Here is a 24,888-nt window from a genome sequence, read left to right on the forward strand (position 1 = left end):
GGCTTTCATCCTCTTTCACTGACCAGCCTGGTGAACAAGCCTACAACTTTGCTCTCCTCAACGACCTAGAGCAGTTAGTTCAGCACCCTACACGCATTCCCGACCGCCTTGGAGACCGGCCCAACATACTAGTCCTCTTCCTTACCTATAGCCCTTCTGCTTACTCTGTCAAACTGTTCTGTCCGTTGGGCTCCTCCGATCACAACCTTATTTCTGCATCCTGTCCTATCGCTCCTGTACATCCTCTGGACCTACCGAAGAGGCGATGCTTCTGGCATTTTGCTTCAGCTCGGTGGGACGACCTGAGGATGTACTTTTCCGATTTCCCGTGGATTGAGTACGTACTGCTTCCAGGATAGAGACCCCTCTGTGTGTGACCAGCGCATTACAGAGGTGATTGTCTCTGGAATGGAGGCATACATTCCACGTACTTTCTCTACTCCTCATGCTAAAAAGCCTTGGTTTAATCACGCTTGCCCTCGTTCTGTCAAAGATAGAGAGGCAGCTCACAAAAGGTACCAGAGCCTTCGCACTTCTGCTAACCATGATCTTTATATTTCCGCCCGGAATCGTGCCAAATCTATTCTTCGACTTACCAAAACATCTTTCGTAAATAGAAAATGTCAAAACCTTGCTTTTTCTAATTCTTCCCGTGACTTCTGGCACCTAGCCAAAAATATCTCCTCTAATTTCACTTCTTCATCTTTCCCTCCTCTCCTTAACCCTGACAGCAGCACCGCCGTCTCATTTATCTCTAAGGCTGAACTCTTCTCTCAAACTTTCTGTAAAAACTCCACCCTGGATGATTCTGGGCATATTCCTCCTACTCATCCCCCTTCTGACTCCTTTATGGTTGTTATTAAGATTCTTAAGACTGATGTTTTCTATGCCCTCTCTGGCCTCAACTCTCAGAAGGCTTATGGATCTGATGGAGTGCCTCCTATTGTATTTAAAAACTGTGCCTCCGTGCTAACACCCTGCCCGGTGAAACTCTTTCGCCTCTGCCTGTCAACATCTACCTTTCCTTCCTGTTGGAAGTATGCCTTCATACAGCCTGTGCCTAAGAAGGGTGACCGTTCCAGTCCCTCAAACTACCGCCCTATAGCTTTACTTTCCTGTCTATCTAAAGCTTTTGAATCAATCCTTTACCGGAAGATTAGAAAATACCTATCCACTTCTGACCTTTTATCTGATCGCCAGTATGTGTTCCGCAAGGGGCGTTCTACTGGCTATCTTCTTGCTCTCTTAACTGACTCTTGGTCATCCTCTCTTAGCCGTTTCGGTGAAACTTTCTCAGTTGCGGTTGACATATCGAAAGCTTTCGATAGAGTCTGGCAAAAGTCTTTGCTTTCTAAACTGCCCTCTTTCGGATTCTATCCTTCTCTCTGTTCCTTTATCTTCAGTTTCCTTTCCGGCCGTTCTATCTCTGCTGTGGTAGACGGTCACTGTTCTTCCCCTAAATCTATCAACAGTGGTGTCCCACAGGGCTCTGTTCTATCACCCACTCTCTTCCTGTTATTCATCAATGATCTTCTTTCTAGCTTTTTAGCTTTTACAGTAAGGCCTTCAGCACAAACAACAGACTTCAGTCCCTTTGCTCACAAGAAAACGTCCAGTTCGCTAACTTGTGGAACAGTTTTTACTACGATTCAGACTTGTTTATTGGTGATGGCATCCACTTAAATCCTGTTGGAACAGCCCGTTTCGGGAGGCTGCTCTGTGACCAAGTGGCTCTTCGAAAGCCAAAAAACACGGAGGCGAGAACACCAGCAGCTCCACCGTAAGGGAGCACTCAACCCGCGAAACCCCCGACTCGAATCACATTAAAGCTTGCTATGTAAACGCTCGTAGCCTACGTAATAAATTTGAAGACTTGGAAGTCCTCGCAGCTACAAATCATTATCACATCATCGGAGTCACAGAATCTTGGATAGACACTTCAAATGGAGATTTCATTGCGGAATATAGATTACCGGGTTATACCATCTTTAGTCATGAAAGAGAGAACAGACAGGGTGGAGGCGTTAGCTTTTATATCCAAAACTCTCTCCATCCAGTATCCGTGAAAACAGATATTATAACCAATGTAGACACGGTCTTCATTGAAATTAAAAATAGATCTCGTAAAATAGTAATTGGTCTTATCTACAGACCACCAAGACAGACTCTTGATATCGACCACGCATTAAGTGAATTATTATTAGAAACAAGTAGCAGTTGCGAGGCAGTAATTGTTGGGGACTTTAACTTGCCAGTGAAAAGATGGGGTGAACCGTTGAACTGTCATACATGGCTCGACCTGTACACAAATTTACTAGAGAGTGATTTACATCAACACGTTCAAGAACCGACTCGGGAAAATAATATACTTGACCTTATCTTTTCAACGACAGCTGAACTAGTTAACGAAGTAAATGTTGGTCCAATTTTTAGTTCTAGCGATCACCGAACAATCACATTCAGCATCAATATGAAAGAAAGTAAAGTAACTCCTAGTAAAGAAAAGGTGCCTGATTATCAGAAAGCAAATTTCGTAAGACCGATCAATTCTAAATAATTCTGACTGGACTGAAATCTCGGCGGAAACAGATATTGATAAATCTTGGGGGGCCTTCACCACAATATTGAACAATGCCATAAGCATATGCGTACCCTATCGTAACAGACGTTCAGCTTTTAAGAAGAAACCCAAATGGTGGAATAACGAAATTCAAAATAGCCTATCTCTTAAAAAACACGTATATAGTAGATACATATCAACTCAGAGTGAGGCTGACAAACTAGAGTTAGACAGAATTCGCCGCGAAACCAAGAAATTAATAAAACGAAGCAAGAAAAATCTCGAAGAATATATAGCGGAAACGAGTAAATCTAACCCTAAAGAATTTTTTAGCTAGGAAAATAATAAAAAGTCTCTCACTTGTAGTATCGGACCGCTTGCTAATGATAATGGTAACCACACGAACGATGTAAATAAAATTACTACAATCTTAAATAACTTTTTCGCATCCGTATTTACCGACGAAGATTGTTTATCACCTCAACCGCCGGAGGTTAGAAGGACCGAAAAGATGTTAAGTGGCGTGCTCATTTTAGAAAGTGACATTTTACGCACAATTGAAAAGATTAAAGTAAGCAAAGCTCCTGGTCCAGACAAAATTACCCCTAGGGTCTTAAAAGAAATCAAACATCAAATTTGTAAACCGCTCTCCATCATATTCAATAAATCTTTAACAGCTGGAAAAGTTCCGTCGGATTGGATACAAGCAAATGTCACACCAATTTTCAAAAAGGGGGACAAGTCTCATCCAGGAAACTATCGACCAATTAGCCTGACATCGATTGTTTGTAAGTTAATGGAGACTATCATTCGCGACAATATGGTGAAATTCTTCGAAGAAAATAATATAATAAATAATTCGCAACATGGCTTCCGTAGTAAACGTTCGTGTTTAACTAACTTACTTGATTTTTTCATTATATTTTTGAGGTGTTCGATGAAAGCAGATCAGTAGATATCATATATCTGGATTTTCAAAAGGCATTTGATAAGGTCCCCCACCAACGATTGCTCAGCAAACTATTGGCGCACGGTATCTCGGGTAACATTCACAATTGGCTTGTGGACTGGCTCTCTGAGCGGAAACAGAGAGTAGTTCTAAACGGTGTTACATCTAACTGGCTCGATGTCAGAAGCAGCGTACCTCAAGGATCAGTGCTTGGCCCCATGCTCTTCTTAATTTATGTTAATGATATGGATGATGGGCTCACTTGCAAAGTATCAAAATTTGCTGATGACACAAAAATTGCTAGTAAAGTAACTGCGACACTCGACGAAGAAGCTTTACAATCAAATCTAGATCGACTTGCACGTTGGGCCAATCAATGGCAAATGAAATTTAACGTTGACAAATGTAAAGTGTTGCACATCGGAAAAAATAACAATCGCGTTCGGTACGTAATGAATGGCCAACAACTTTCTGCAGTAAGTAAAGAAAAGGATCTTGGAATCACTATATCAAGCGATTTAAAGCCCGGTCAGCATTGTTCAGAGGTAGTTAAAACTGAAAACAAATTGGTTGGCTTCATCGGACGAGTCTTTAATAATAAATCGGAAAAAGTAATATTAAAACTGTATAATTCGTTGGTTCGACCCCGTCTAGAGTACTGTGTACAGTTTTGGTCTCCCTATTACAGAAAAGACATAGAAAAGTTGGAATGGGTTCAACGAAGAGTAACAAAGATGATTCCTAGGTTGATAAATTTATCATAATATGAACAAAGGCTTAAAGAAGTAAATTTATTCAGTCTATCAAAACGAAGAATGCGAGGCGATCTAATAGAAATGTTTAAAATGTTTAAAGGATTCAGTGATATTAATGCGGAAGATTACTTTACAATTGATCGATCAAATAGAACAAGAAGAAATCACAATTTGAAGATAAGTGGTAAAAGATTCTCGTCGCACGAAGCTAAACACTTCTTCTTCAATCGAGTTGTTAATGTTTGGAACTCTCTGCCCTGTGATGTCGTTGATAGTACAACAGTTACGGCCTTCAAGAATAGATTAGACAAGTATTTTGAATCCAACCAGCAACTAAGATATTACTCATTGTCATAATAACGTTAAGATCTTTCGAATACTGGTGTCCTTGTCCGTTTTTATCGCCCGGTTAGTGGTAGCAGTAATGGTAGTTCTTTCCTCTTTCCTACATCATTTCCATGCCACCTTTGGCTGGAGGGATGGGGGGGGTGGGGAGGAGCCTTCGCCTTTGCTGTCCTTCATCTTCCACCTTTGATTAGATAGTTAGTGTAGCTTGTCACAAACAGCCTCGTAAGAACCAGCAGGTCTGCTGTGGTTTGTTCTTCCTTTGTGTTCCTTTGTGTTCTTTCCATAACAAACTGTCCTATCCACTCATACGCTGATGACTCCACTCTGCATTATTCAACTTCTTTCAACAGAAGACCCTCTCAACAGGAATTACAAGACTCCAGACTGGAGGCTGCAGAACTCTTAAACCTCAGACCTTGCTATCATTTCCGATTGGGGTAAAAGGAACCTTGTGTCCTTCAATGCCTCAAAAACCCAGTTTCTCCACCTATCAACTCGACACAATCTTCCAAACACCTATCCCCTACTCTTCGACTACACCCAGCTGCCACCTTCTTCAACACTAAATATCCTCGGTCTATCCTTAACTCAAAATCTCAACTGGAAACTTCACACCTCCTCTCCCACTAAATCAGCTTCCTCTAGGTTGGGCGTTCTGTATTGTCTCCGCCAGTTCTTCTCCCCCGCACAGATGTTTTCCATATATACAGGGGCCTTGTCCGCCCTCATATGGAGTATGCATCTCATGTGTGGGGGGGCTCCACTCACACAGCTCTTTTGGACAGAGTGGAGTCTAAGCCTTTTCGTCTCATCAGCTCTCTTCCCCTTACTGACAGCCTTCTACCTCTTAAATTCCGCCACCATGTTGCTTCTCTTTCTATCTTCTATCGATATTTTCATGCTGACTGCTCTTCTGAACTTGCTAACTGCATGCCTCCCCCCCTCTCGCGGCCTCGGCTCACACGACTTTCTACTCATGCTCATCCCTATACTGTCCAAACCCCTTACGCAAGAGTTAACCAGCATCTCCATTCTTTCATCCCCTTCACTGATAAACTCTGGAACAGTCTTCCTTCTGTATTTCCTCCTGCCTATGACTTGACCTCTTCAAAGAGGAGTGTATCAAGACGCCTCTCCACCCGAAATTGACCTCTCTATTGGCTACTCTTTACTTTTTACTTTTATGGGAGCGGCGAGTAGCGGACTTTTTTTTTTGTACTCTTTTTGTTTCCCCTTTGATGCAAAAAAAAAAAAAGAAAAAAAAGAAAGGAGAAAAGAAAATGAATGAACATGCCTAAAGCGTAACAATGTTACAGTTCAGGAGAAATATTAAACATTCACACACCAGAAAAAAAACTCAACAGCTGAAAACGAAAATTAGATACGGCTCCACACGCCTAAACACGTGAAAATACAAGTAATTCACCTAAAATATTGGTACAAGTGGTGTAATTACTGAAACCGTATCAATGTAGTGTCAGCTAAATGTGTGTGGATACCAGAAAATTTCGAAGACTGCAGCTCAGCAACACTCGCGTCCTTCGCCCAGCTGGAGACAGCAGGGGTGACGGGTCCGTCGCCTACCAGCGGAGAGGGAAGGACGGCGGGCAAATCACGCCCAGCGAAAGTCCCCCTCACAGGTCCGAGTTGCCTGGCGAAGAATAGTGACCACCCACGACAGGCTGTGTCGTAGGTAGACGAACGGATGTCTCAAATGAGTGAAGACCCACCCTGTGATGATTGCGGAGGATGTGCGGGACGGGGCGTGCGCCAGGGTGTGGCTATGGCTGACTCGACTCACGGGGCAGAAAGGTCACGCGCTTGGTCAGCGGTTTGCTAGTTGGCACAGAGACCGTCTCACTGCCCTCACACACACGTTCACTGTTATATTATATTAGAGAAAGAGAGATATAACACTTCGGATCGGCCCGTTACATGCTGCCACCATTTATGTTTGCCTTTATATGTTAGGCATTTAGGTTGATACGTGTAATGTCTATTTAAGGTAACACTAGTATTGTTTGATAATGGTATTCAGCCTCACACTGTTACCTCGCTGTCAGGGCAGGAGTCACCGTTCCCTACACCGCAAGTTGATTGAAGTTGGTAAGATAACAAAAGGCCTTACCATAAGTTGTGAACTGGGAAGTGATGTAGATATGGCTGAGCGGATTGCCTTCACTTCTTTCTTTCTCACTCTCTCTCTCTCTCTCTCTGGTATATTAAACGTACGTTTTAGTTTTTAACAATATTTACAGTCAAAGTATAGTTACAGTGATGTGAGGAGCCTTTGGAAAAGAGCCACACCCAAAGCGGGGCGCACGTCTTGCCTACTTGCCTCGCCCTCTGCTTCTGCCGACTTCTGGGCCCGAATTCACAGACTCAATAACTACGAACTAACATAACTACGCACTATTGATTTAGCTACCGACGTTAGCGTCAGATTCACGAAGCAAACCTTAGATTGTAGTTAGAGGCGCGCTAAGTCAGCGAGGCCGCTGATTGGTTGATGACGTCATTGGCCTTGCAGCGAATCACAAGCACGTTTACAGAACCGTCAGCCAATCCTAGGGAGCCCCCTCCAGCTGCTGGTTCAAGAAACCCATTCTCCTTTCCCATTTTTCTTCCTTTCAAGGCAAACTGTACTAAATCGTAATCTACGAATTCAATTATTTCGTTGTTTGCTGCACATTTACGTCAAGGTAACTCTGCTGTTTGATGTCTTGTTACCCACGAACATGCTTAAGATGAAGGAAAAGAAGATGCGGAGGAGATTGAGGCAGGAAGAAAGCAAATAGAAATATGGGACAGATATTGAGGCAGACAGAACGAAGGACGGAAGGAAGGAATAGGGAAAATTAAGACTGTCTTGCCATATCTGCAGCCCAACTCATGGGCCAGCTGTCACCTGACGAAGGTCCATGGTCCCTCCACGGATGGGGGCGGTGTCCCGGGCAAAATTGAGCCTCGGGCAAAATTGAGCCCGGGCATCCACATGCCTCTGTTATCTTAGCTCAAGCTCGTGTATGTGGGGTTCTTTTCGACTGATATGGCGTCTAGAACTAGCATGATCATCATTCTTTATTATGATGACAAAGACCATGTCAAAATTTGCCTCATTAAATAAGAAATTACATAAAGTTCGGCAGCGTTTCCTTGTCGCCAAGCCATCCTCCAGCAGCGCTCCGACACCCATGATTGCACATTCATTTTTCTCAGAAAATAGGATACCAATCACATATACATCAATATATTTCCACAGGTGAATACTTAGGGCATGTTCACACCAAGTTGCGACACCTGAGATTCATTAATAATGACAGGGGAAGGAAATATATAGGCCCCTGTCATCGACAAAATTAAGCCTCGGGCAGAATTGAGCCTGGGCAGCTATATGCCTCAGATTTCTTCGCTATTATATATTGTAAGATCGTTCTGTTGACATGTATGGGTAAATTAACGCTTTCTGTATCTACATATAGAAGGAAAACGCAAAATTCTCCCTAGTAAATCAGAAATTACATAAAGTTCGGCAACTTTTCCTCGTCGCCAAGCCATCCTCCACGGCAGGCAGAGGAGGGAGGTCTGGCAATCCCCCGTCCGGGTGTTGCCATACCGCCCACACTTATCATATACCTCTCAAAGGGTGCATATCTCAACATTTTATAAAGAAATGGGCCTCCTCTACTCGCAAAGTTATATTTCAAGTTGAAAAACGCGATTTATAAGCATTTATACGTAATTTTGATAATATTGTTAGCGTTACCGTCAGCTCCGAGGCAGTAGTTATTTAACAACAAATTTTGCGTCACACAGAGCGCGGTAAACGTTTGTAGATCCGCGCGCTAACCCGTGACGTCATCGATTAGTTGGTAGTTATTGCCGCGCGAGCTTTGTGAATCTCGATGTTCTCAAAACTACGAACTAAGGGCCCAAAACTACACACTAAGCCTTTGTGGATCCGGGCCCTGGTGCTCCCTGTCTGTTTTAGCTCTCGCTTCTCGCTGAAAGTTTCAAGCATCCGGTGTCCACGATGCACAGTCTAATGCGTCACGCACCCTCCCTCTCAAGGCCATAAACAGCTACCTTTCCAACAAACCGAGTAGCGGGCTTTTTTTTTTTTGTACTCTTTTTGTTGCTCTTAAGCCGCATCCTTTGATATAATAATAATAAAAAAAACATCTGTACATGATATTATATACATTACTGCCTTACAAGAAGTTGAATAATGCAAAGTAGAGTCATCAGCGTACGAGTGGATAGGACAGTTTGTTGTGTAAAGATCATTGATGAATAACAGAAAGAGAGTGGGAGATAGGACAGAGCTCTGTGGGACACCACTGTTGATAGGTTTAGGGGAAGAACAGTGACTATCTACCACAGCAATAGTAGAATGGCCGGAAAGGAAACGAGATAAAAGTAGAGAGAGAAGGATAAAAGTCGTAGGAGGGGAGTTTATAAAGTAAATTAATTATGTTTTATCTTTGTATTCTTTACTGAGTCCATGCTTCTGAATGCTCCGCCACCATAATTGTCATAAGTAGTCATATAATTTCTCTGATATGTTGGCGCCCAATTGAAGTGGAATACTGGCGTTCAATTGAAACAATCGCAAATTGACTTTCTCCCAAATGAAATGCAGCTTTCATCTCTTTTCCAGGTCCCCTCACAAGCCCGTTCTCTCTCGAAGGCAATGCATGGAGCAGGGCGGAGGAGGGTGACCCGAACTGGCCTGACCTGCAGTATTTGTTCATATCTGGTAGTCCCAGCATGGACTACGGCCTCATCATCAACGACCTCATAGGCTTCAGGAGAGATGTACGTGATTAGAGAGAGAGAGAGAGAGAGAGAGAGAGAGAGAGAGAGAGAGAGAGAGAGAGAGAGAGAGAGAGAGAGAGAGAGAGAGAGAGAGAGAGAGAGAGAGAGAGAGAGAGAGAGAGAGAGAGACGGGGTTTCATCTGTGAGCTTTTTAAACACCTTTTTTCTCAGGTTGTTTATTTATTATTTTCTTTATTGATAACGCCTCCGCGGTGTAGTGGTTAGCGTCTCTGACATCGAATCTTCGGGCCCGAGCTCGAATCCAGGGCTGGGCAGCTGGTGTGCAGCTCACTCCGCTGCTCATCCTTCATTTCGGACTGGTCGATAAATGGGTACCTGCGGAAAACTTGTAAAGATAAACTTTTGTACCTCGGATGTTCACGCGTAGCTGTAGTGTATGGTACCAACTGTACCTTTATCTACCTTTCTTTAAGACTAATTCCCCTCGCCTCTGGGCATCTCCATTACTTTCCATTTTCCTTAGTTCATATATTATCAAAACTTTCTTGATTGAAGCCCTTTCTGTTGCATTTTTCCCCTATGAGTGCCCTTTCTTTGTCCCTCGATTCATAGATCCCCTTTCTATTACCTAGATTGAGCTTCTTTCCTCACCACATGATCTTCCAAACTCTCTCCCCATCTACGTCCCTCACCGTGCAAATAATTTTATTCAATTTACTTTTGATTTTTTTTCTTTCATATCTGTGGAACATTATTTACATTCATAGATTCCTATTCTTTTCCCATTGAGGTAGTTACCCCTGACTTTGGGCATCGCATTTCGTCATTCTTTCGTTCCTCAGTTCGTTGATATATATATATATATATATATATATATATATATATATATATATATATATATATATATATATATATATATATATATATATATATATATATATATATATATATATATATATATATATATATATATATATATATATATATATTATTTGTTTCCCTCACTTTTGAGCCTCACTGACACCACCTACCGTCCCTCAGTTTTTCAACACGTACTACAAGTCACTGTTCGGGAAAGATACCTTCAGCATTGGCCCAATGCTCACGCGCCCTAAGAGTCGAGGAAATGTTCGCCTTCAGTCCCGCAACCCTCATGACCCTCCCCTCATCAACCCCAACTTCCTCAGCCACCCAGACGATGTGAGGACGTTTGTACGAGGTTAGTGTGTTATTACCATTACAACTAATAGACAGGGAACATCTTACAACAATTCGATAAATTTCTCTACTACAGGTTTCTCAGTTGTTTCTAGGGTAATTTTTTTTCTGTAACATCAAATAAATCAATTTTTGCCTGGGCCATTTTTTGTATCGTGCATAATTAATGAGATAATTTGCATATCTGCTTTAATTACCATAGATTTCAATAAAAATTCATAATAATTTTATAATTTTCTTCTTACTAGACAAAAGCGTGTAATAGAGCTTATAATAGTCTAATCTTATCAGGTTTATCATAATTTATAATAGTGCACGGCTTTGTTTTAACACAACCTACTTTGCATAAATTATGCAATTAGGCGAACTTTCACTTTTCGGGCATTGAAACATACAAAGATTAATACTGATGTTGTTTTAACTCAATCCCTTAAAATTTTTATTCTGTGAGTTGTTCAGTTTAGAGATCATTTACAGGCATGTATTGTTATCTACTAATTTGCAGGTACAAAGGCGTCTAGTTATGATCATGTAGAAAAAATTACTAAGTGAAAAATGAAAAAAAATACTATAGCATAAATATATATCATATTTAGGCCTTATCTTCAGTGTGGCTGCCTCTTTGGATGCTGTCTGGGAATTATTCTAACCCCACACAAGCCATCTAAATATAAAATCTGCCAATAAATTTATGCATATCTTGAGTTAGGTCATGATTACTATCACCTTCACAAAATCATTTATTATCAGAGTAACAGAGCCCACCAGGGGTAACAACATTCTGGACTTGATCTTAACTAACACCGAGTATATGATCAGCGAGCTAGATGTTGGGGGAGAATTAGGTGGCAGTGATCACAAGGAAATTAGGTTTAAATTAGACTGGGCGGTGACCCATGAACTCAACCCTGTGTTGGTGCCCGACTTTAGAAGAGCTGATTATGAGGGGCTCAGAAGACACCTTGAGGAGGTAAATTGGGAAACCTTAGGGCTGGATGAGGGCCAGATCTCAGGGCTGGAACCGGAATGACAGGGGAACCATGTAGAAATGACCTACAATAATTTAGTTAGAGAAATTGCAGAGGGTCAGAGACAGGATATCCCTTACCAAACATGTAGGAAGGAAAATAACGACCCCAAATGGATGACCCGCAGACTCAAGAATGAAATAGGCTTGAAGAGAGGAATTTATAGGAAAATAAAGAACGGAGAGATCCACCTCAGGGGTAGGTATGTTGAGCTAGCCAGGTCGGTGAAGAACACCCGCCTAGCAAAAAGAAATTATGAGATTAGGGTAGCCAACGAGGCCAAGAGCGATCCCAAGGGCTTCTTCAAATTGTACAGGACAAAAACAAGGGACAGAATTGGACCGTTGAAAACAAACACGGGAGAGCTCGTTGAGAATGGAGAAGATATGAGCCAAATGATGAATGACTATTTCCTCTCAGTTTTCACACAGCAAAATCTAACAACCATTCCGGAGAGAGTTCAGACATATGAGGGTGACGAGAACGACAAGTTGAGGGATGTGATCATCACTAGGCAAGTAGTCCAGGATGAGATTGGTAGGTTGAAGAAAAACAAATCGCCGGGCCCAGACGAAGTATTCCCAAGGGTTCTGAAAGAGTGCAAGGAAGTCCTTAGTGGCCCTCTTGCCGATATCTTTAAGATGTCGGTAAATTCTGGGTATGTGCCCAATCAATGGAAAGTAGCTAATGTGACGCCGATTTTCAAAAAGGGAGACAAGTCAGCCACCTCAAACTATCGCCCAATTAGCTTAACATCAGTTGTAGGAAAGATGTTAGTCAATTATAGCCCGGAGCATTCGGGACCATCTAGAAAAGCATAATTTAATTCATGATTCACAACATGGGTTCACAAAGGCCTTACTAACCTGTTGTCCTTCTACACTAAAGTAATCGAGGCGGTTGACAGAGATGAAAACTATGACATATTATATCTAGATTTCAGTAAAGCGTTCGACAAAGTCCCTCATCACCGGCTATTACTAAAATTACAGGCTCATGGCGTAGATGGGAAAGTTTTGAACTGGATCAGGGCGTGGCTTAGTGATAGGAAGCAGAGAGTGCAAATCAATGGTAGGAAATCTGAATGGGGCAGTGTTACGAGTGGAGTCCCACAGGGGTCGGTGCTGGGTCCTCTGCTTTTTATTATTTGCATCAATGACTTGGACATAGGAATTAGTAGCGATGTCAGTAAGTTCGCAGATGATACCAAGATCGGTAGAGTAATCCAATCAGACAGCGACGCTACCGTTCTCCAGGATGAGCTTGACAGACTATATGATTGGGCGAGGAAGTGGCAGATGGAATTCAATGTCGGGAAGTGTAGCATTTTGAGCGTAGGTAGGAATAACCCCTTACACAATTACTCCTTAAATGACACTCCTCTAAGCAGGTCTGGGCGTGAGAGAGACTTAGGAGTCCTAGTGAGCGCTGACCTCGGTCCTAGGGCTCAATGCATTCAGGCTAAAAATCGGGCAAACAGAGTACTAGGTTTCATCTCAAGGAGCGTGAGCAATAGGAGCGCTGAAGTCATCCTCAAACTTTACTTAGCACTAGTTAGACCTCATCTCGATTATGCAGTTCAGTTTTGGTCCCCCTACTATAGAATGGATATCAAGATGTTAGAATCTGTACAGAGGAGGATGACAAAGATGATTCAGGGGGTGAGAAACTTGCCTTATGAAGACAGGCTGAAGCAGTTAAATCTACACTCTTTAGAAAGGCGAAGGGTGCGAGGAGACTTGATCGAAGTTTATAAATGGATGAAGGGATTTAATAAAGGGGATGTCAATAAAATTTTGAGAGTGAAAGAGCCAGGTAGGACGCGTGGCAATGGTTTTAAGTTGGACAAATTCAGATTCAACAAAGACATAGGCAAGAATTGGTTCACCAGTAGAGTGGTGGACGAATGGAACAGGCTTGGGAGCCATGTTGTGGGTGCCAATACCATAGATACATTCAAGAAGAGGTTAGATAAAGCCATGGATGGTGAGGTAAGGTGGGGTTGAGTGTACAGGTGCTGCCTTGTATAGGCCAACCGGCCTCTTGCAGACTCCTTACGTTCTTATGTTCTTATGTTCTTATGATCAGCAGTTCACTTACTTAGCTTAATCAGGAAACATTATGAATTTCCTGAATTTATAAAGAATTATCAGTAATATTGAAGTTGCTGTTAGTTATCATATATGTCCTTTTTGTATATGATTAGCTAGTCTGGCTATGGCAGCTTAAGCCCCGTTCACACTGTGCCGACTCTGGGCCACGACAACCCAGCGACTTTTCCATTTGACAAGTTGGTTCCCACGCTCCAAGAAGGGGGGGAGTTTTTATTGGGGTCTTGGTGTCTTGCCGACTGTCTGGGACATTCGGCCAGCTAGCTGCCAGATTGTCGAGCTAACCCCCACGACTCCAGACTCCCGTCACGATGTCGGCGCAGCACTCCGCAACAGTCTCAAGATTTCTTTCAAGACATGTCCGACCCTTTCACATCAACACCCAAGACCTCGTGTACCCTAGAGTCGTGGGTTGTCGTGGCCCAGAGTCGGCACAGTGTGAACGGGGCTTTAGCCGTTTCTAGCACCCGATGTTTGCTTCGCGTCAGTCATTGGTGGAAAAGAGAAGCAGACCACTGACATGGCTGACTTTAGTACAATAGAAGAAAAGGCGGCTCTGTGGACCAAGGTGAAGGTTCCTCAAGGTGATGAGCCATACCAAGAATTAACATGTGTAGAAGAAATAATGAAAAACAAAACACAAGGACGTTTGGAGATCATCTGACGTATATGTTGATGTTCAGGGCACATTTAGAGAAAAAGGAAAAGGAGTATAAGTTCGAAGACACAGAAGTCGCAGAAGTAGATGTACTGCCTGGAGGAGATGAAAATTATATATAAAGTAGAAGTCTCAGGTCGAGATGCTCTGAAGTCAACAAACTACATATGTTTCATTTGTAACATTAGAACACCCAGGAACACTAAATCTTTCTCACATGGTAGGCTTGGGAGATGCTCAGAGGATCTCAAATTTAGCAAATTGCACGAGGAGATGCATATAAACTGCCCTCAACTAAACAAAACCGTGCAGTAATATATGATCAATCTGATAAGATTATACTATTTTAAGCTCTATTACACGCTTTTGTTTAGTAAAAAGAACATTATAAAATTATTATGATTTTTTATTAAAATTTATGGTAATGTAAGCAGATATTTTTATTGTTATTATTAACATTATTATTATTGTTATTATTATTATTATTATTATTATTATTATTATTATTATTATTATTATTATTATTATTATTATTATTAGCAGCAGTAGTAGTAGAAGTAGTAGTAGTAGTAGTAGTAGTAGTAGTAGTAGTAGTAGTAGTAGTAGTAGAAATAGTAGTAGTAATATATATATATTTTTTTTACAACAAAGAAGGCAGCTCAAGGGCACACAAAAAAAGGAAACAATAATAAAAAAAAGCCCGCTACTCGCTGCTCCTAAAGAAGAATCAAAAGAGGTGGCCGAAAGAGAGGTCAATTTCGGGAGGAGAGGTGTCCTGATACCCTTCTCTTGAAAGAGTTCAAATCGTAGGCAGGAGGAAATACAGATGAAGGAAAATTGTTCCAGAGTTTACCAGCGTGAGGGATGAAAGAGTGAAGATGCTGGTTAACTCTTGCATAAGGGATTTGGACAGTATAGGGATGAGCATGAGTAGAAAGTCGTGTGCAACGAGGCCGCGGGAGAGGGGGAGGCATGCAGTTAGCAAGTTCAGAAGAGCAGTCAGCGTGGAAATATCGATAGAAGATAGAAAGAGAGGCAACATCGCGACGGAATTTAAGAGGTAGAAGACTATCAGGAGGAGGAGAGCTGATGAGACGAAGAGCCTTAGACTCCACTCTGTCCAGAAGAGCTGTGTGAGTGGAGCCCCCCCACACGTAAGATGCATACTCCATACGAGGGCGGACAAGGCCCCTGTTTATGGATAGCAACTGCACGGGGGAGAAGAACTGGCGGAGACGGTACAGAACGCCCAACCTCGAGGAAGCTGATTTAGCGAGAGAGGAGATGTGAAGTTTCCAGTTGAGATTTTGAGTAAAGGATAGGCCGAGGATGTTTAGAGTTGAAGATGGTGATAGCTGAGTGTTGTCGAAGAATAGAGGATAAGTATTTGGAAGATTGTGTCTAGTTGATAGGTGGATAAATTGAGTTTTTGATGCATTGAAGGACACAAGGTTCCTTCTGCCCCAATCGGAAATGATATCAAGGTCTGAGGTTAAGCGTTCTGCAGCCTCCAGTCTGGAGTCGTGTACTTCCTGTTGAGAGGGTCTTCTATTGAAAGAAGTTGAATAATGCAGAGTGGAGTCATCGGCGTATGAGTGGACAGGACAGTTTGTTATGGAAAGAAGATCATTGATGAATAACAGGAAGAGAGTGGGTGATAGGACAGAGCCCTGTGGAACACCACTGTTGATAGGTTTAGGGGAAGAACAGTGACCGTCTACTACCACAGAGATAGAACGGCCGGAAAGGAAACTGGAGATAAAGGAACAGAGAGAGGAATAGTAACCGAAAGAGGGCAGTTTAGAATGCAAAGACTTGTGCCAGACTCTATCGAAGGCTTTCGATATGTCTAGCGCAACAGAGAAAGTTTCACCGAATATATAAGTATATATAAGTAGTAGTAGTAGTAGTAGTAGTAGTAGTAGTAGTAGCAACAGTAGTAGTAGTGGTACTAGTAGAAATAGTAGTAGTAGTAGTAGTGGTAGTAGTAGTAGTAGTAGTAGTAGTAGTAGTGGTGGTAATATTATTATTATTATTATTATTATTATTATTATTATTATTATTATTATTATTATTATTATTATTATTATTATTATTAGTAGTAGTAGTAGTAGTAGTAGTAGTAGTGGTAGCATAATTATAGTATTGCTGATAGTAGTAGTAGTAAAATCAATAGTTGTTGTAGTAGTAGTAGAAGTAGTAGTAGTAGTAGTAGTAGTAGTAGTAGTAGTAGTAGTAGTAGTAGTAGTAGTAGTAGTAGTAGTAGTAGTAGTAGTAGTAGTAGTAGTAGTAGTAGTAGTAGTAGTAGCAGCAGCAGCAGCAGCAGCTGTAGTAGTAGCAGAAGTAGTAGTAGTAGTAGTAGTAGTAGTAGTAGTAGTAGTAGTAGTAGTAGTAGTAGTAGCGGCAATATTATAATAATAATAATAATATTATTATTATTATTATTATTATTATTATTATTATTATTATTATTATTATTATTATTATTATTATTATTAGTTGTAGTAGTAGTAGTATTTTTTTAGCTATTATTATTATTATTATTATTATTATTATTATTATTATTATTATTATTATTATTATTATTATTATTATTATTATTATTATTATTATTATTATTAGTAGTAGTAGTAGTAGTAGTAGTAGTAGTAGTAGTATTGAGTCATAGCAATGTACAATAGTAGCATAGTTCTATAGTAGTACTCCTTTGGTAGTGTACAATAGTAGTAGTAGTAGCAGTAGTAGTTTTGTAGTAGTAATAGCAGCAACATTGTGAGTCTTAGTGATGTATAATAGTATTACAGTAGTATAGTAGTGCTCGTATAATAGTGTTCAGTTGTAGTAGTATAGCAATTTTTTGTTCTCCGTTGATAAATCAGTTTCCTCGGTGTTCGACGTTGTGTGTCGTCTCCCTTTTTTTTTTCTATCCGAAATGCAAACCATAAAAAAAATATCTGTCCGCTTTTGTAAACATTGCATCCCAAGTGTGATTCACCAACATAGCTCAACTGAACAAAGTATATAGAAAATAGTTGTGCCTCATAAACTCTTCTCTAAATTCCGCAGCAGTTTTACCTTCTTGGCTTCTTCTATCAATATTTTCATGCTAACATATCTCCTTAATTTTCTAACTGCATGACTCCACTCTTACAACAGCCATTTTGTATCAGCAATACTTTGCGAGTTCTTTCTCATTATAATCTCCTTGAACAAATTTCTTGACTGTAAATAAACAATAAAATAAATAATACAAGTAGCAAAGGTAGTGGTAGAGGTTGTAGTAGTGGTGGTAGTAGTAGTACTAGTATTTGCAGCAGCAACAGCAGCTGCATTAGAAATAATAACAACAAAAACATCAATAACAGAACACCCGCGACAACAACAACAACAACAACAACAACAACAACAACAACTACTATAACAACAACAACAACAACAACAACAACAACAACAACAACAACAACAACAACAACAACAACTATAACAACAACAATAGCATCACCAGAAGCAGCACCACCAACAGCCTTACACCCATTAAAGGCAAAACAAAAACAAAACAAAAAATATTACGTTGACCAAAGAAAGTCTTGGTGACGGTGGAGTTGAGAGGGTCTTTCCTTTCCTTCAGGCATCAAGTTCGTGCTGGCCGTTGGAAACACGTCTGCTCTAAGGGAAGGCTTCGACGCCACTTTTCACGACATGGTAAGAAGCTACGTTTTGGCATATATTTTTTTTTTCTCTATTTCTCTTCATCTATCAAGTTTTCTTAAGGTTTATGAAGACTGCTCCTCAGCATCAAGTGTATGTGTGTCATAGAGTCTGTGGTGTGTGTGCTCACACACACGCAACATATCACTCAATGGTCACTAGTCTTCTAAATTGTAGTCATAAGCATAACCAACACTTCACTCCCTGTTAGCTCTCTTCTACATCACTATTGCTGCTACGTACACTCTACGTACATGTAGTCATTCGTATCATTGATTTTTCTTATTGCCATTATTACCAACAAGTAATGGAGCTACAGCCATGGATTAATATCATCACAATGAAAGAGTACAAGATATATTTTGGTTAAGATAAAATTTTACGCAGTATTTTGTACGCTCTATCAAACATACTACGTCTACGTCAGGAAAAGACATTACGAAATGTTACTGAATAGAAGGTGTTGCAGGCCATAGTACAGACTGCATACTATGACACTGTATATGTAGTGATCGGCAAAACTCCATCCTTCATAATCTATGGTCACGGAGCGTCAATATTGCTCCATCAGGAGGAGGTTCTTGGTTTCGGTAAAACAAATTGAATTACTTGGAAATATTTAAGGTAATTCGTTGACTTCTGATTCACACATCCCGACAGCTGCCAAGCGTAAATCGCGTCATTTGCCATTTGAATGGCAGCACTTTAAATGCCCGTTCGCCCTGCCACGCCCACTCTCGGCACGATATGCCTTGTAATCCTTGTATTTTGATTGTTTTTTTGTGTGTCTATTGGGTTTTGATATTCTTATACGATAACTGCGGCAGCGGCAGCGATGGCATGGGGGTTGGTTGCCTTCAGGTAGTAGGAGCAATATCTGCGTACCGGGTTGACAACCTGTTGCTTTGTTTTGATTATGTGAAAACGTGACAAAGCTGACGCTTAAGAGCAAGAAAAGGAAGGCTTTGCTTGAGTTAAGGAGCCAAAATGCTCGGAAGAGGTGGAAAATAGATGAAATTTCGGAGCCTTGACATGGAACGGGCAGTCAGGACTCTCTGACTTGAGCCACACGGGTGACCTAAACGTGACCTTGAGTGACCTGACTTTGACCTGGCCTCGCACTACTGACCTTCCTGGACAAAGCTTCACGTGAGTACACATTTGTAAGTTATGCTTTACTTTTTTATCTGTATGGTGCGGGGGCTTCGTGGTGCAGTGGTTAGCACGCTCGGCTCACAACCGAGAGAGCCCGGGTTCGATTCCCGGGAGGAGTGGAAAAATTTGGGCGGCTTTTCCGATACCCTACGCTCCTGTCCACCCAGCAGTGAATGGGTACCAGATATTAATCGGGGGTTGTGTCCCGTCTCCTGGGATCTGTTCCTTCTCCTATAATTCCTTCCCCTTCTGTCTCTCTCCGGCATATGACCACAGATGTTGCGCCGACTAAACGAAACTTTCCAAAATTTCTGTATGGTGCAGTGTAGTGTACATCACAAAACTGCATTTATCTCAAAACTGATTTTTTCGCATGTAGTGTGAAATACTTTTGCGGGTTTTTTCTGCGATTTTGAAAATTCTTTTTGCAAAATGTTTCTGCCTTGGGTATCTACAAAAAAAAGTGCATTGCCAGATCTTATTTCTACCAAATATGTCTATGACCGATTTTTAATTAATGAATTTTAAAGAACGAAAAAATGCCAATTTTTCAAAGTTTACCATAAATCAGTCTTTTCAGCAAGGTTTATAGGAATGCACTTTAATGTCCTTTAGCATGTCTAGTATTTGTGGTCAAAAGAGTATTACCGAACTCTACATATTTTTTTTATTTATTTCACCATGGCAAAAATGTATCACATTCGCCTAAATATGATTTTTTTAACGCAAAAACTGCTACAGCGAATTTGATTATTTTAGCGGTGGCTAAGCATCATGGAGCCACGCACCGGAGGTAAAAAAATGATTGGCCTATTATAATAACTTGGATTAGTAGGACCGGAAAACTGAGAGCAGCGATCGAGTAAAAGAACCTCCACCTTCAGTCACACAAGAATGCTCATATGGATAGGACAGGGGCCGGCAACCTTTCCGAAGAAACTAGAGCCACAAACTAACATGGAAACATGGAAATGAAGGCAACAGAAAGCCCATTGGCTCATTACAAGGTTGCCCGCGTTGGTGAAGTAATCTGTTCGACAGCTACTTGGGGCCTGGGGAGCAGATGAAAGCACCTCGGTATTCACTTTACTCCTGACGCAACGAAATGACGGTCGATTCGATATTTGAAGAAGTTGATGGTATTCGCATTAACTACTTCTGAGGAAAGATTGTTCCAGTGGCGGATGACTCGGTTTGAAAAGAAACTCCTTCCAGTGACTGTGTTACATCGACTTGACTGAATGGGTAAACCGATATTTCTAGTTCTTGAGTTGGTTTGCAGTTCAAAGAATTTGGAGTAATCGACGTTATTAAACTTTTTCAGGTACTTGAAGAATTGAATCATATCCCCTCGTAGGCGTCTTTTCTTCAGTGTAAAGAGATTGAGTCGCTTGACTCGTTTCTCGTACGGTTGAGGTCTTAAGGTTGGAATCATTTTTGAGGCGCGTCGTTGAATCCTCTCCAGTAAATCAATGTCCTTTCTGTAATTAGGAGACCAGAACTGTACTGCATACTCGAGATGCGGTCTTACCATGGTATTATACAAGGAAAGCATCACGTCTGGTGTTTTACACTCGAACTTCCTCGCTATGAACCCGAACATAGTGTTGGCTTTGTTATATGCTTTTTTATAGTGATTCGGGTGTTTCAGGTCACTCCTGATAGTAACTCCAAGATCCTTTTCTTCCTGCATCGCCTGCAGAGGTTTTCCATTCATTATGTATGTGAAGTTACTATTTCTGGACCCAGTGTGCATGACTTTGCATTTATCAACATTAAAGGACATTTGCCATTTTTCTGACCATTCGATAATGTGATTGAGGTCTTTCTGAATGATTTCGCAGTCGGTCTTTGTGAGGGAGTTAAAACCCACCTTGGTGTCATCATCAAATTTCGATATTGTGGATTTCAGTCCTGATTCTAGGTCCTTGATATATATGATAAAGAGGATGGGTCCCAGCACTGACCCTAGAGGCACTCCACTAGTGACTGGAAGCCAATCGGAAGGCTGTCCGTCGAGTAACACTCGTTGTTTCCTGACGGTGAGCCAATCACTTATCCACGCTATTAAATTGGCTCCAATGCCCGCCGAGTGAAGTTTCTTAAGGAGTCGCTCGTGCGGTACCTTGTCGAAGGCTTTCTGAAAGTCCAGGTATATAACATCACTGGGGATGTGGTCATCCCAGTTCTTATATATACTTTGGAAGAAGTCTAATAGTTTCATTAAGCAGAAGCGCTTGTTTCTGAAGCCATGCTAGGTGTCGGAGATTATATTATTGTCTTCTAGAAACTTGGCAAGTTTGTCTCTAATAATCTTTTCGAGTATTTTGCCTGCCACTGATGTCAAACTTATGGGCCTGTAGTTTAATGCAACGCTTATGTCTCCTTTTTTTAAAATTGGTGATACGTTCGCAGTCTTCGAGTCTTTTGGGACCTTGTTCAGTTGTACTGACCTGTTAAATATGTTTGTGAGTGGCTAAAGTATTTGCTGTTTAAGCTCTTTTAATAACCGCGGGGACAAGTTGTCGGGTCCCATTGATTTGTTCGTGTCGAGTTTGTCCAAGTACTTTTTCACTTCTTGGTCGCATTCTGAGTCAATTTTCAGTGGCGTGATCCCCCTAGGCGGGTCAGGGGCCTTGGGAAGTGTTTCGATGTCCTCGACTGTGAATACGAATGCGAAACTACTGTTGAGGATTCTGACCATCTGTTTACTATCCTGGGTTGCAGATCTGGTCTCGTCTGTCAGGGAACCAATATTGGATTTTACTTTCTTTTTCGATCTGATGTATGTGAAGAATTTTTTGGAGTTGGTCTTGATTTCGCACGCTAATTGTTTTTCTTAGTTGCGTTTACAACTACGAATAAGGGTGCGACAAGCTCTGAGGCTGTTGTGGTACTGTGTACGCGCTTCGGCAGTGTCATTCTCTTTCATTAGGTTATAATTCCTTTTTTTCTAAAGTGTACTGCCCTTTTTATTTCTCTGGTCATCCACAGTGGATCTACGGTACCATTTACTCGCCTGGATTTCATAGGCACTGTAGCCTTCTCTACCTCCAGGATCTTAGCTTTGAAGACGTTTCACGCGTTGTCGATTGTATTGTCGGTGAGGTTAAGTTGGTCCCAGGTCGCAGGGGGAAGTAGCTCACGGGCTTAGTGGAAATTTGCTTTTTTGTAATCTGGTATCACTGACGGAGTATCTACGAGTATGTGACTTATGTTGACATTAAAACGGATTAAGTGATGATCGCGACCATTAATTTTCTCACCAACTTCACAGTCGGGATCGCTTACTGATACCAGATCCAGCAGAATGTTTTCTCTTGTCAGTTGAGTTACAAGTTGAGTGAGGAACGAATCCTCCACCATTTCTATAAGCCTGTTATCCTCTCGATCTCCATTCAACAGTCCCCAGTCAATGTTACGACAGTTAAAGTCCCCAATTATTATTGCTTCTTTGCATTGTGTTAGAGAGTGAATCTCTTCGTACAAGGAAGTGTCGTCGGCTGCCTGTTGTTTTGGGGGCCTGTATACGGTTGCAAGTGTTAGTTTCTTATTATTTGTGGTCATTTCCACATAAGTACTAATTGCTACGATGACTACGAATCGGTGAGGATACTCTATATAGGTGGGTGCATAAGGTAAAGTTAAGAACACATAGCTGTGCCTAGCCTCGGTACTCATCTTCGGTACACTGACCCTTGAGCCTGTGGTGGGAAGCACCCAGTACCCCGGACAGAGGGCTGGTGTGACATCCACGTTATCACAGTTTACCTCCCTAGGTTTCCCCAGGGCCGAGAGAATACAGGGTCCGCGCAAGGAGCCACCAAAAACTCCACCGGGCCGCGCAGGTCGTGACGTCACAGGGTGCGTGCAGGGAAGAGTCCGAACTCCGAGGTGGCTGCCGCGGCCAGTCTGGGTTCAACCGTGGCGGGGTGTGCGCTACTGCATGGTCAGCTGCCGGTTCAGGCCGCCCGCATCGTTTAGTGATGCCTCATTGTGTTGTGGCTGGTTGTAACACTACCAATCGCTATATCCTAACATATTATTATGCCTTTTCCGAAGTATGCACCAGTGTTTTGTTACTTTTGATAGTGGTATCATTAAATGTGACCCCTAGTCCCCTACCACTTTCATATCCTTTGTGCAGTGAGAATGTCAACTGACAGCATATTCTCATAATATATACTGTAAAAAAGTATCAAGGTCATAAATAAGAATTTTATTACTTACAATATTAGTGTGGTAATATGCTGCTGCTTAGAGAGAGAGAGAGAGAGAGAGAGAGAGAGAGAGAGAGAGAGAGAGAGAGAGAGAGAGAGAGAAGCCATAGAGAGGGGAAGGGGGTGGGGAAAGAGCCACCCGCAACACATAAGCCTCAAAGTCGTCAGCAAGAACTGGATTACATACAATATTAGTGTGGTATTATGCTGCAGGTGAGAGAGAGAGAGAGATACCAGCCTGAGGGAGGGGAAGGGGGTGGGGGAGAGAGCCACCCGCAATACATAAGCCTCAAAGTCAGTCAGAATTGGATTACATACAATATTAGTGTGGTAATATGCTGCAGGTGAGAGAGAGAAGCCTGAGAGAGGGGTAGGGGGTAGGGGAGAGAGCAACCCGCACCCTGTGGGCCGCAGGTGAGAGAGAGAGAGAGAGAGAGAGAGAAGCCTGAGAGAGGGGGAGGGGGTAGGGGAGAGAGCAACCCGCACTCTGTGACGTCACAGCTCTAGCCCCGCCCTCATCGGCTTAAGGTGCGCGTGCGTGGACCCTGTATTCTCTCGGCCCTGGGTTTCCCCACAAATCCATTTATCAAGTAGTCCGAGGATGAGAGGTTGGGTGAGCTGCACGCCGACACCCCGGGGCAGAATTCGAACATGAATGCGCGGATTCTTAGTTTGGCACACTGCACCACTGCATCACGGATATTTGGCTTTATATAACAGTTTGCCTACTACTACAGACTCTGCCGGGATGTGAACACCACGTGTACGGCTCTGACGATTACTGGAGTTGCTTCGTGAGGCACATGGCGCAAACCACTTACCACCCCGTGGGCACCTGCAAGATGGCGCCAGAAACTGACCCAGGCAGCGTCGTGGACTACAGACTAAGGTACATGGCGGAGTAATGATAATGGTAGTGTGGTATAAATAGCTTCACTAGTTGTGGCTGTTACCTGTTTCAGTGGTTCATGCGTAGGGTTACACTTTGTATAAATGTTTCATGAGGCTTCATAATCCCGAATATGAACTGTAAAGTTGGCTAGTGCCTAACGCTGGTATCAGTTGGCTCCAGCTACTGAACCTGCACGCAGCTTTGAATTATTGTGGAGTAAAGCCTTGGGAAAAGGTTTTATTAAGCTCTTTCTTATGCCTTACTACTGGTAGTAATGGTGGTGGTATAGGCTGCGGTGGTAGTTGAAGTTGTTTTGGTGGTTAGTGATGATGAGGATGGTGTTGGTGTTGTAGAAGAATTATTAGTAAATGAAGCAATAAAAGGTGGATTATTAGTTATTGAAGTAATAGTGGTTAGCTGTAGCAGTGGTAATATCAGTTGTCGTCGTTGTAGTGGTGATCGTAATAGAAGTAGTAGTAGTAGTAGTATTTGTAGAAGTAGTACTAT

General features: G+C 41.9%; 1 protein-coding gene across 1 annotated transcript in view; it reads left to right on the plus strand.

Moving 5' to 3' along the window:
• Positions 1-24,888, plus strand: part of LOC126996278 (glucose dehydrogenase [FAD, quinone]-like) — a 46,135-nt gene that overhangs the window by 19,875 nt on the left and 1,372 nt on the right. The window contains exons 4-7 of the mRNA XM_050856655.1: positions 9,273-9,430; positions 10,433-10,610; positions 18,035-18,108; positions 24,227-24,378. Coding sequence (XP_050712612.1) covers positions 9,273-9,430; positions 10,433-10,610; positions 18,035-18,108; positions 24,227-24,378 — 562 coding nt within the window. The remainder of the gene's footprint in view (positions 1-9,272; positions 9,431-10,432; positions 10,611-18,034; positions 18,109-24,226; positions 24,379-24,888) is intronic.

The sequence above is a fragment of the Eriocheir sinensis genome, chromosome 9, assembly GCF_024679095.1.
Source record: "Eriocheir sinensis breed Jianghai 21 chromosome 9, ASM2467909v1, whole genome shotgun sequence".
Classification (NCBI taxonomy): Eukaryota; Metazoa; Arthropoda; class Malacostraca; order Decapoda; family Varunidae; genus Eriocheir; species Eriocheir sinensis.